At 43.8% G+C, this 12,694-nt stretch overlaps 1 protein-coding gene across 3 annotated transcripts in view; it reads left to right on the top strand.

Annotated features, from left to right (window-relative positions):
* Positions 1 to 1,739: 1,739 nt before the first annotated feature.
* lrch2 (leucine-rich repeats and calponin homology (CH) domain containing 2) overlaps positions 1,740 to 12,694 on the top strand; it is a 147,839-nt gene continuing 136,884 nt past the window's right edge. For 2 of the 3 annotated variants that reach the window (XM_034178545.1, XM_034178543.1), the window contains exon 1: positions 1,741 to 2,100. In XM_034178545.1, the coding sequence (XP_034034436.1) occupies positions 1,860 to 2,100 (241 nt within the window). In that variant the 5' untranslated portion in view covers positions 1,741 to 1,859. Of the gene's footprint in view, positions 2,101 to 12,694 lie in introns of all 3 variants that reach the window. The other variant, XM_034178544.1, reaches the window with a different exon arrangement.

Below are 12,694 nucleotides of genomic sequence, written 5' to 3'. Positions count from 1 at the left end.
AATAAAACAGAGTTTAACTGGAAAATACACATACCCATTATGTTAAGATATTAATATCAATTTGTTAAGTATAGTATATGTATATAATGAAGAGTCTAATAGAACTGTTTACACTGATGTCACTGATGATATGCTACGCACATTAACCTATGGTATATAAACAACCGTTGAACTACATGACGCAAAGCCTCAGAGGTATCAAAATAGCCATCATTTGTCTAGATAACAAGTTTCATGTTTGCAGATGACATTGTGATTTGCAGTGAGAGTGGAGAGCAGGTTGAGTCTACCCTGGAGAGGTGGAGATATGCTCTGGGTAGAAGAGGGAAAGAAACTCATTTGTAGCAAGAATGAGTACATGTGTGTGAATGAGAGGGACCCAAGGGGAACACTGTGGTTACAAGGAATAGATGTGGTGAAAGTAGATGAGTTTAAATGCTTGGGGTCAAGTGTGCAAAGTAATGGAGAGTGTGGCAGAGAGGTGAAGAAGAGAGTGCAAGCAAGGTGGAGTTGGTGGAGAAAATTGGAAGGAGTGATTTGTGACCGATCAATAGATGCAAGAATGAAGGGGAAAGTTTACAAGACAGTAGTGAGATAAGCTATGTTGTATGGCTTAGAGCTGGTGGCACTAACAAAAAGACAGGAAGCAGAGCTGGAGGTGGCAGAGCTGAAGATGTTGTGATTCTCTTTGGGAGTGAAAGAGAGGTGAGACTGATGGTTTGGACATGTGCAGAGAAGGAACCCAGGGTATAGGGAGTCTTGTTACACAGGTCACTTGCCATAGAAGAAAATATAATTTTTGAGTTAAGTTCTCACATTCTACTATGAAAAAGAAGTGTCCCTCTTTGTATGGAGTTAAGCTTTGGAATGTACTGACTGAAGAAATTAAATGTTGTACAAATGTTTACAAGTTAAAAAAAAATGTATAATGATAAACTGTGAGAGAATACAGTAAATTGGAAGAAAAGTGAATGCAACTGCTGAAATGTAAGACAGTTATGTCATTGTTATTTGTTAATGATGTTTATTTGATGTTTGGTGGCGGACGAGGAGCCGGAGTTAGGTTTGGAATTGTGGAAGTTTATGGATTTTTTTTTATGAATTTATGATATAAGGAACAATGGTTACAAGATTTATCTTCTTTTGTTCCTTCGTCATGAATTTTTTTGTTGTTGTTCATGAATGAATGAATGAATAAAGAAGGTTGCTGAGGATGGAGCCACCAGGCAGGACAAGAGGGAGGCCAAAGAGGAGGTTTATGGATGTGCTGAGTGTGGGCATGCAGGTGGTTGATGTGACAGAGGAAGATACTTAGCTACCATATCATGTTCATATGACAGCTAAGCGTATGTTTATTGTAAGTTGGTTGAAAATATTGTACTACTGGTTGGCCAGTAATCTTTGCACAACATTTGAATTTCATCGCATAACTGCCCATCTTTACCTAAATATGGGGCATAATATTCTGACCTTGGAAAATGCATGTGCGCTCATGTGTGCAATTCTAATTGTGAGTTAGTATCAGTGGTTAATATTTTATCATGGTGATAGTTATAGCGTCAGTTAGTGTCCTGTGGGTGATAACTAAATCCAGGGTTTGTCATCAGGGCCCCTGCTGGGTTGCTGTTACTGTAGCAACAAGGTAATTATGACCCAAAATGGCCGCCACCACCAAAGCCTGTTCGTCATCATCTGCTCCTCCGGCGGCTGCAGCAGCAGCAGCGCCACATCAGGAGCTCGCCCCCTAGCGTCCGCTTCTTATTCGCGCATGGGCGGAGGGAAACTGCCGCTGTGCGCTGTTGTTATTGTAAGGACTAATTTCTTTTTCTTTTCTTCTTTTTTTTTTTTTTTTAACGAATATGGCGTCGAATCAAGGAGGCTTGGGCGCTCTCACGGCTCTTCAAAGCCATCACTACAGCGGACCCCACTGGAGCCCAGGAATTAGCCAGTACCAGCAACAGCAGCAGCAGCACCACACGGCCCGCAGCTTGGACCGGGCTCTGGAGGATGCGGCGTGTTCGGGGATCCTCAACCTGAGCGGCCGGAAGCTCAGAGAGTACCCGGGGATGAGCTACGATCTGACCGACACGACACAAGCAGGTGGGCTGATGCTGTTGTTGTGTATGAATGGGAAAAAAAACAACACCGTCTAAAAACGTGAATGCACGTGTGATTTTCAGAATAAATGCGTCCGTCATTGTGGCTTTTTTTTTTTTTTTTTTTTTTTGATAGGGTTGTAATGGTCATATATCAACCGGCTCGGTGCTTGTTGTGGCAGCAGGCGCGCCCACGTCAGGTTCCGTGCGCTGCTGGAGTAGAATATGAATGAAGGGTCTCTCCACTTGCACATTCTGTCTATGTCGACGTGATTTTTTGGTCATCATGTGATACATTTTATTCACAATGAGACAAAAGGTGCAGAGGGGTGAGTAGCGGCAGTCTCACCCCCCTTCACCGGAACCAGAGAGGAGGAAGACCGCTGCTCTGCTTCTGGTTTCACATGCAGGCTGCAAATCTTCATTATTATTTCTTCTTTTCTCAGACTGTGACAGCCTCCAAGTTATAGTTCAGTCAGCAGGGCCAGTTTTCTTCAGCTGTGGTGTTAAGGTCACATTTATTATTGCTATCTGTGAGTCTATAGACGTGAAAATAGCTAACAAGTTTTAAGAAGTGGTTCATTTATGAGGGAAAAACGTCAAATGCAGCCTGTTCATGTTTCTCAAATATGAGGATGTGTTCCATTTTTGGTTTCCCTATCTTTCTTTAAACTGATTACACTAGTTACAAAGCTGCTTTAAAATTATAGTTAAAAACACATTTTGATTTCTCACCTGCCTAAATTGTTAAATTGTTCATTTGCACTTATAAATAGTTGTGGTTTTATGTTAAATATCCCCATAGTGCAATAATTTTCTGTATTTCAGTTTAGAAATGCACCTAAAATAAGCAAAATTTACACCTGAAATGGCTGGTTTTAGACACCCATGCCATATGTCACAGAAGTCCAAATCTAAGCCAATCGGCTCTCTTGAACAGGGGGTGTGACAAGTTGCATTTCTTACAGGGCTGTTCCACAGGGATACTTCTACTACTTCTGCTACCTTCTACTACAATTGGCTGCAATCCAAAAAAGTGAAAAAATGGGATGAAACGGCTTAATCTGTCTTGCCTCCTAACAGGCTTGCTTATAAAGTGCATACCTGACAACCCACCTGAAAACAGTAGAAAGGAGTTGTGCCCTCAGTCAGACATGATCAAAACCCGCGCAACAAATGCTGCTTCGGGTCAAATTTTTGAACAGTACAAAAACTGTTTCCCGATTTCAAATCCGGTGCCAATAATGGCCATAATGGGAAGGAACAGCACTCTGTGGAATAGCCCCATTAGAGCAGGGGTTACCAGCTCTGCCCCTGGAAATTATCTGCTGTGCATGTTTTCCATGGCTGTAATTGTAGGTTATTTATGTCATAAGTGGCATGACTAGGTCAACTGATTTTAAAGGCAATGGCTGGTAAATTTAAATGACAAAAGGACACTTTTAGGCTCCATATGTACGACTGTAAATAAGTAATATTTATAAGCAAAGCATAAATAAATACTGAAAAATGATGACTAAACTGCGGGTTAGGGCCACTATGCTTGTTGTGTGCAGCTGTCTAGGTGGCCAGGTAACAGGAGTTAGGGGCGGGGAAGCATAATGATGTAAAAGAAAAAATGCTGTGTCGGCTGCACTAATTTCGGAAAGATTTGTTCAGTCTCTGCTGTATCTGAAGGGCTGAATCTTGAAGAGTTTTGTAGGACACAGCCCTTAGAACCGTGCAGACCCTGAATGGGGATGCAGCCCATGTGTACCTGTTGCAACCACAGCTGAATGGACAAGTCTAGTGTTTCCTACCTCTTGACTAGCTGAGCACCCCTGCAGCAGACTTAAGGTCCATTCACACGGCACTTAACGAAGGGCAACAAAGTTCAAACAATAAAAGAAATCTGGACTTTCATTTACTTTGTTGACATCGTTTAATCTTCTCGTAGCTTTGTTCCTGCAGCTGGCGCTTCGTCAGGATTTTTAAACTGTTTAAAAATTGAAACGAATGCCACCGAAAACCTCAATTCATGCGTATTTTGTTTTGCTGTAGTTCTTGACTGTTTCTTATCGTTTGCTTAGTTTTTGTAACATTAGTGTTTAGTTTGACTTTGTTCGATCAGCTGAATGTTTTCACACAGTACAGAAGCTGGTTTGTGAGCGCTGCAGTGGAGGAGCTGCAGCTCCTGCGCGGCGGAGCTGGTGTGTAATGTGGGGCTTCTACCACTGCATGTGATGTGGCGAGTGATGCCGCGGTCATGCCATGGTGCTGGCCGGCCAGGAAGAATTTGTCGGCCTCCTCTGCCATCGCACAGCAGGCCATAATCATGGTGTTGTTCCAGCGCTGCGTGCATCTGAGGAGAGAGTTGCTGCACAAAACTCCGTCCAGAGCTGCAGCATGCTGTCCATGACCTCTGAAGGGCTTGCTGTCCTCCCGCCTGTACAGAGAGAAGAGCCTCCTGGCCCTTTCAGTCTGACAGTTCAAAAGTTTTGAGGAAGTGATCCTTGATCACTGCATGTTTGTTTGCAGCGGGGGGCTTTGCAAGAGCGTGGTCAGCCTCGGTTCCGTGGAGCTGCTGACAGCCGACACGATTGTTGATGGCTGTGTATTTGTTCGCAGCAGGGGGTCTCTGCAGGAGCGTGATCACCCTTGTTTGTTTCTGTGGCACTGAGGGCCGACGTAATAATATTTCGTGTCATCTGCTGTGATCTGTCAGAGCGAACTGCGTCTCTTGTGCAAACCAGGCAGCAGTTTACAGAAGCGTGACTTTGAGCCATTAATTGTGGAAAAAAGTTCCAGCAGCAGTGGACATTTGTGTGTGAACAGCTTTGATCCACAGACGTGGTTCATATGAAAAAAAACCAGTGTGATCAGCTGGAGAGAAAGTGAAGTGCGCGTGTGTGTGTGTGCGCGCGCGTGTGTGTGTGTTTGATCCACGTACAGAGCACCTGTGCGTGCGTGAGGTTATCATAAATAAGACAAAGAGAGAGACAACTTACTCTCTCTCTCACTCTGTCTCTCTCATTCCCCCCCCCTGTCTTGTACACACAGCGATTAGAGTTTTGGTATTTGAGAGATTTGAGAAATATTTGGCGTGTTTGCAGTGTGTATTTTTTGGTGGAGTATTTAGCGTGTTTGGTTAGCTTGGTGGTGTTTTTGATTTGTAAAAATGAGGTGTCTTATGAATGCTGAGCAAGCGATTCAGTTTTTTTTTTTTAATTGGAGCAAGACGGAGTGCGCAGCGTGTTATCAGAGTCTGAACCAGACAGTGAGAATTCTGATGATGAAGGAGATGATCCCTCTTTTGTTCTGGACGAGGAACCAGAGCAGGTGGAACCACTGACGTGCGCACAGTTCTCCACAGTGGGTCGGATCACGCGCTTCTATTTGCAGCTGAGCTCTGTCCCAGTGCCGAGTTCTGGAACGCAGAGATGCAGACACACACTTCTCCAATGGCTGTAGGTGTGTTTCGTTTAAAGCGTCGAGTTCAGCGTTAGCTTCGGTTTTGTTTTGTTCCTCTTTCGTTCTTTTTGCGCTCTTGATTCACAGGCTATTCGGTGATAAAGCTTGTTCATCCACCTTTTCTCAATGATTTGTGACTTTCCCTTCGTTCAGGAATATTCGTATGCTGTGTGACCGTGCCATCAGATAATTAGCAGCGTGTGGAGCAGGGGTAGCTGGAAAACTTGGCAGGCAGGTGATCTCCAGGAGCACGGTTGGTGACCTCTGTCTTTGAGGCTTGAAATGTAGGTTTTTGGAATACAGTATAGTACTTCAGTGCCTGTGGCGTATGTTTCACAACAGCTTTTTACATCTGTTTTTAAGACACTCCGTGACCAATGTTAGTTTGTTGAAAATTGTTTAACAGCTCTATAAAAGCATGTAAAGATGTTGTGGCATGATGGCTTCTTACGCAGAGAATAAAGTAACACTCCAGATATGTTTGTTGTAAATTAAGCTTTTACTTCTTGATTGTAGAGCCAAAACAACTGTTTGCACACTCACTACATGTGAGTCTCACGCTGTGAAAAATTTGCCTCTCCTCATGTTCATAAAGAGACCGTAGTGACCATCAACATGGCACTGTGCATAAGAGATGGCAGAGAGTAGCGACTTTTCAGAAATTCTTCCCCCCAAGAACTCGCATTCAGAAGCTAAAAAGGCCAGTGACCAAGAATGTGGGTGGACTGGAATCAAGAAAAGGTCTGTTTTTTCCCAAATAGGGAGCCCTTCAAGCTCCTAAAGCGCTCCACCTTGACCTTTATATGGAGGAGGATGAGGAAGAGTGGCCGTAGACAAGCCTTTGCTTTGGTCTGAGATGCTGGTGAACAGTGTGACATCTAGTGGCACTAAATAATGGGCCGTTATTATGATCCCTCTAAGATCTTGGTGTCTTTCTATCAGCTCAAACCACTGTGGACTTTTTTCTCTGACCTCTGCCATCAGCAAGGTATTTTCACTCAGAATACCACTGCTCACTGGATGTTTCTTCTTTTTCAAACCAGTCTCTGTAGACCCTAGACATGGTTTTGTGTGAAAATTCTAGTAGGTCAGCTCAGTTTCTGAAAAAGTCAAACCAGGCCCTCTGGTACGAACAACCACACCATCTTCTAAGTTACTAAAGTCACCTTTGTTCTCCATTGTGATGCTTAGTTTGAAGTTTCATCATTTTGTTGTCTACTTGTTTAAATGATTTGAGGTTCTACCACATGCTTGACAGGTTTAATGAGCAGCTGTAAAGGCATACCTCATGAAGTTGCTGGTGATTGTATATTGTAAATGGTAAATGGACTGCATTTATATAGTGCCTTTCCATCTGCATCAGACGCTCAAAGCGCTTTACAAATAATGCCTCACATTCACCCCGATGTGAGGGTGCTGCTATACAAGGCGCTCACTACACACCGGGAGCAATAGGGGATTAAAGACCTTGCCCAAGGGCTCTTAGTAATTTCCAGTCAGGCTGGCATTTGAACCGAGGATCTTCTGGTCTCAAGCCCAACGCCTTAACCACTAGACCATCAGAGTTTTGACACAAAGCAGAAAGTTTGACCACATTACTCCCATTTTGGCATCTCTTCACCGGCTTCCTGTCCCAGTGAAATCAGATTTTAAGGTTCTGCTACTAGCCTATAAAATTGTTCACGGACTGGCAACTCCCTAGCTAGCTGACCTAATTAAACCCTATGTACCGGGCTTTGCGTTCTCAAGGTGCAGGACTACTTAGTGTCCCTAGGGTGAATAAAAAGTCTGCTGGTCACAGAGCTTTCTCTTATTGTGCCCATGTTCTGTGGAATGATCTCCCTGCGTCAATAAAACAGTCAGATTCTGTAGATACTTTCAAGTCCAGACTTAAGACACACTTATATTCCCTCTCGTATGGCTGGCATAGTATAGTACTATGCTTTTAACTCTTTTAATTCATTTTATTAGGAAACGGAGCAGACCGCGGCCTCAACTTTATCTAAATTCTGGCAGTTTGAGTGAAGCTTACGGCTAGTGGCCGGCGATCACCTTAGTATTTCTTCTGTTTTTCTTGTTGCTTAATGCTGGCAAATTATACTGTATTTGTTGTATTTCTGATGCTTGATTCTGCTTTTTTTCTTTTCTCTCTGTTTGAGGTGCAGCTCCATTCAGAGATGGGTGTGGTATATCGGAACCATCCTGTGCACCGGCAACATTTCCTGTATGTTCGTTTTGTGAATTGTTTTGTAATTTGTGTCTGTAGCATGGCCCAAGCAGAGGGTCACCCCTTTGAGTCTGGTCTGCTTGAGGTTTCTTCCCCAGAGGGAGTTTTTCCTTACCACTGTTGCTCTGGGGGTTGGTAAGGTTAGACCTTACTTGCGTCAAGTGCCTTGAGGCAACCTTGTTGTGATTTGGTGCTATATAAATGAAAGTAAATTGAAATTGAATTGAAATTTCCTATTCAAACACGACATTGCTGTTATAACATTACAGCAAATACATAACATATGTGTGCTAAGGCTAATTAAATCATTGTTAATGTTAACATTCACAACTATCAATATAAGTAAATAGCTCACTGTAGACGTTAATGTTACTGGCTAACTATCCAGTTAGCTTACCAAGATGATTGTCCCTCTTCATCAGCATCTGAATTGGCCACAACATGCGTCCTCCTCAGATGCTCCTGCATCAGCGTCACACAGCTGTGGAAGGCAAGTTCTGCCTTGCAGATTTTGCATTGCATATTTTTCTCTTTAATTTGGTTAAAATGTTCTCAAACTTTTGAGCTCCATTGCCGTCTAACCATGATATTGTTTGGGCATAACTTTTCCTGTGACATCACAATGTTGGTTATTAAATTAGTTGTCAACTATTTTAATAGTTGACGTAATTGTGACTAGTCAACTAATTGTGGCAGCCCTAGTCTCTTCAGAGGATCCTTGGGTACCACTGGAATGACTTTGTGTCTAACAAAGGGTTACTTAGGGAGACTCAGGTGTACCACTTGCTTTGTGAGGGAGTGTCAGCTACACATCAGTATGCATGTGCCTCAGTGTTGAGGGCCAGAGGAACTGGAAAAGGCCAAGTGAACATCTATGTTTCACCTGGCTGCAGCAGATAGATAGTTACTTTGGTGTGGTGGGGATGGACCGATTGGCTGGCTGATTGCCATCCAGTACTCAATTTGGTTTCCATATTGTGGTGGACTGGCAATTTTGTAATTGCCTTGGGCCTTGAGTAACAACCACCAGGTAGACAATCCCCATCATAAAAAGTATTAACCTGTTCATATTTGTGATCTGGAGCACCACCATGGCTTTTCAATGGACTGCTCCCAGACCTGCCCAACTTGTGGGTTTTATTCATTGTTAATAAGTCATTATTCAGGATAATTAATTTGGAAATATGATAAAGTATGTTTATTGTAATACCATTATGTCACTGTGGGACAGTCTGGAACTTTGGATTCCCAGTCTCGCACTTTAATGCACCAATTCTCTGATTTTTCTGCTTTCAGTGTGTAAATGGGTGTATACAACATGTTGCGCAGTGAGTTTGCTCTCTAAGGGCAGCAGACATGACAGGAAGTTACTGTGTACTATTTCTGGACTGTTGGACTGAATGTGCCATTTATATGATTGAAATCATGAACTTTGTCTGTCCAACAGTGGGACTATTCAGGTTTTTCAAGATTGTTCCATATTGAGTGAAGGTAACAAATCATATGAACACTGTTGAAACATGTTGCTTATGATTTTTCTTTCTTCTGATCTGTTCTCTTTTTTTAAATCAGTTTGTGTGAAAACTTAACTGAGAATTCTTGATTTGACTGCATTGACTACTATTTAATGCTACAATGATTCATCAAGTAGTAAAATGGCAACAGATAATGCCAGCTACACTGAAAGTCAATTACATATTTTTCTGGAGTACAAGTCAGTGTTTTTATTTTACTATTTTGGGAGGTCCTGCGACCTATGGTGGACTTATGGATGTTTTTTTCCTTTTCAAGAGGCATTTTTTGACAGGTGTGATTATACTCCAGAAAATATTTTATAGTTATATTGAAGTGTGCTGTATTCAAATGACATACATGTGGCTCAGCAATCCAAGTGGTTGTTGTTGTTGTCTTTTGTGCTAGATGAATCTACACAAATGTCGAGACAAATTTGTGTGACTAATGTCCTCAGAAAATCTTGGCTCAACCCCTGTAATCAATGATAAAGTAAAGTTGAAGTAAAATTGTTTTGAGGCACTAGACAATGTTAACGAAGAAAGGTAAATGTTACAGTGTGCCTCTGTAGTGAAGGCAAAGAGAAAGTCCTGCTCACACTTTGGTGTCTGTTTGCAGTGTGCAACTGGCAGTTAGTCTCCAGTCATCCTTTGTTTTCTTTGGGGAAGTGTGAGAGCTTTGAGCAGATGTTCTGACCTTGGAGAAGGGTCAGCGAGTAGCGTCAATCTGGCCAGATGTTTAGGTTCATATTCCAGCGTGGTCTTGCCTCTGTTCATTGTTTCCTGGGTAAAGTCACACATGGTAAACACTGCAAGATGCTGTCACTGATGAAAGACACACCGTGGAGGGATTACTGTGTCTCCGTTGGAAAAAAACACTTCTCCAGATGAAATATGGGGGATGATCAAAAGGATGGAAGGTAATAGAAGAGAGTGGAGCTACCCTGGTTGGCATGGTGGCTTAGTGGTTAGTACTAGTGCCTCACAGCAAGAAGGTTGTGGGATCGTTTTCCGCCCTTTCTGTGGAGTTTTGCATGTTCTCCCCATGTCTGCTTGGGTTTCCTCAGGACACTCCGGTTTCCTCCCACAGTCAAAATCATTCTTATTTAGGGTCTACTCCTTTCTTTGCCCCTGACTAAGGCATTGTCTCTACATCTGGAGTTGGTCCCCAGGTGCCGGACTGTGGCTGCCCACTGCTCCGATTGGTTGGATTGTGTCAAACTGTAATTAGGATGGGTTAAAGGCAGAGGACAAATTTTTGTTGTATGTATGTACAAAGACAATAAAGGCTCTATTCTATTTTCACTCACTCATCACTCATCTACAACCGTTTTTCCAGGTTTGGGTTGTGGGGGCAACAACTCCAGCAGGGGACCCCAGACTTCCCTTTTCCGTGCCACATTGACCACCTCTGATTGGTGGATCCCAAGGCGTTCCCCTGCCAGTGTAGAGATATAATCTCTCCACCTATTCCTGGGTCTTCCCCGGGGTCTCTTCCTTGTTAGATGTCCTTGGAACACTTCCCTAGGGAGGTGCCCAGGAGGCATCCTTACCAGATGCCTGAGCCACCTCAGCTGGTTCCTTTCAACGTGAAGGAGCAGCAACTCTACTCCAAGCTCCCCACGGATGACCAAACTTCTCACCCTATCTCTAAGGGAGACACCAGCCACCCTCCTGAGGAAGCCCATTTCGGCCGCTTGTACCCGCGATCTAGTTCTTTCGGGCATGACCCAGCCCTCATGACCATAGGTGGAGTAGGAACGAAGACTAACCAGTAGATCGAGAGCTTTGCCTTTTGGGTCAGCTCCCTTTTCATCAAAACAGTACAGTAGCGCAAATGGAATACTGCCCCTCCTGCACCGATTCTCCAGCCAATCTCATGCCCCATGGTCCCCTCACTTGTGAACAAGACCCCAAGGTAGTTGAACTCCTTCACTTGGGGCAAGACTGCATTCCCTACCTGTAGTAGGCAGTCCATCGGTTTCCTGCTGAGAACCATAGCCTCAGATTTAGAGGTGCTGATCCTCATCCCATCCACTTCACACTCGGCTGAGAACCGATGCTGGAGGTCACCGGCCAATGAAGCTAACATTCCACATCATCTGCAAAAAGCATTGATAAGACCCTGAGCCCACCAAACGGGAAACCCTCCTCCCCTGCCTATGCCTCGATATCCCTCCTTTCCAGCAGCTGGGAGTAGACTTTACCATGGAGGCCAAGTAGTGCGATGCCCCTGTAATTGTCACACACTCTCTGGTCCCCCTTTTTAAATACGGGGCCCACCACCCCAGTTTGCCACTCCTTAGGTACTGTCCCAGACCTCAATGCAATGTTGAAGAGATGTCTCATCCAAGACAGCCCCTCCACAACCAGAGCCTTCAGCATTTCTGGATGAATCTCATCAACCCCCCGGGCCTTGCCACTGTGGAGTTATTTGACTACCTCAGTGACTTCCACCAGGGAAATTGATGAAAATCCTCCAGCAGCTTCCAGCTCTGCTCCTACTATAGAGGGTGCTCTGGTCTGATGCAGGAGTTCCTCAAAGTGTTCCTTCCAGCCTCGGATTACATCCTCAGTTGAGATTAACAGAGTCATATTTTTAATGCTATGTATTATATTAGGGATAATCCCTCTACAGTTGCACATAAAATGACTCATACGAGGGCTGTCCGTAAAGTATAGGTCCTTTTTTTTTTTTTCAAAAACTATATGGATTTCATTCATATGTTTTTACGTCAGACATGCTTGAACCCTCGTGCGCATGCGTGAGTTTTTCCACGCCTGTCGGTGACGTCATTCGCCTGTGAGCACTCCTTGTGGGAGGAGTCGTCCAGCCCCTCGTCGGAATTCCTTTGTCTGAGAAGTTGCTGAGAGACTGGCGCTTTGTTTGATCAAAATTTTTTCTAAACCTGTGAGACACATCGAAGTGGACATGGTTCGAAAAATTAAGCTGGTTTTCAGTGAAAATTTTAACAGCTGATGAGAGATTTTGAGGTGATTCTGTCGCTTTAAGGACTTTTCACGGTGCGAGACGTCGCACAGCGCTCTCAGGCAGTGTCATCAGCCTGTTTCAAGCTTAAAACCTCCACATTTCAGGCTCTATTGATCCAGGACATTGTGAGAGAACAGAGACATTTCAGAAGAAGTCGGTTTCAGCATTTTATCCGAATATTCCACTGTTAAAGGAGATTTTTTTAATGAAAGACGTGCGGACGGGTTCGTGCGTCGGGACGCAGCCGACGCGGCGCGGCGGCACAGGAAAAACACCTCCATGTTGATAACCATTTGTTAAAATCCAGTTGGCTTTTGATGGCTTTCAGTGGAGTGAGTATATGAGAAATTGTTTATCAGCTGGAGATGTTCCAACTTGTCCTTAAGGCTTCCAGCAGAGGTGTTTTTCCTGTGACGGA

Source organism: Thalassophryne amazonica, chromosome 9 (assembly GCF_902500255.1).
Source record: "Thalassophryne amazonica chromosome 9, fThaAma1.1, whole genome shotgun sequence".
In the NCBI taxonomy this organism is placed as follows: Eukaryota; Metazoa; Chordata; class Actinopteri; order Batrachoidiformes; family Batrachoididae; genus Thalassophryne; species Thalassophryne amazonica.
The sequence above is the reverse complement of the archived record's forward strand: the minus strand, read 5'-3'. Positions and strand labels throughout refer to the sequence as shown.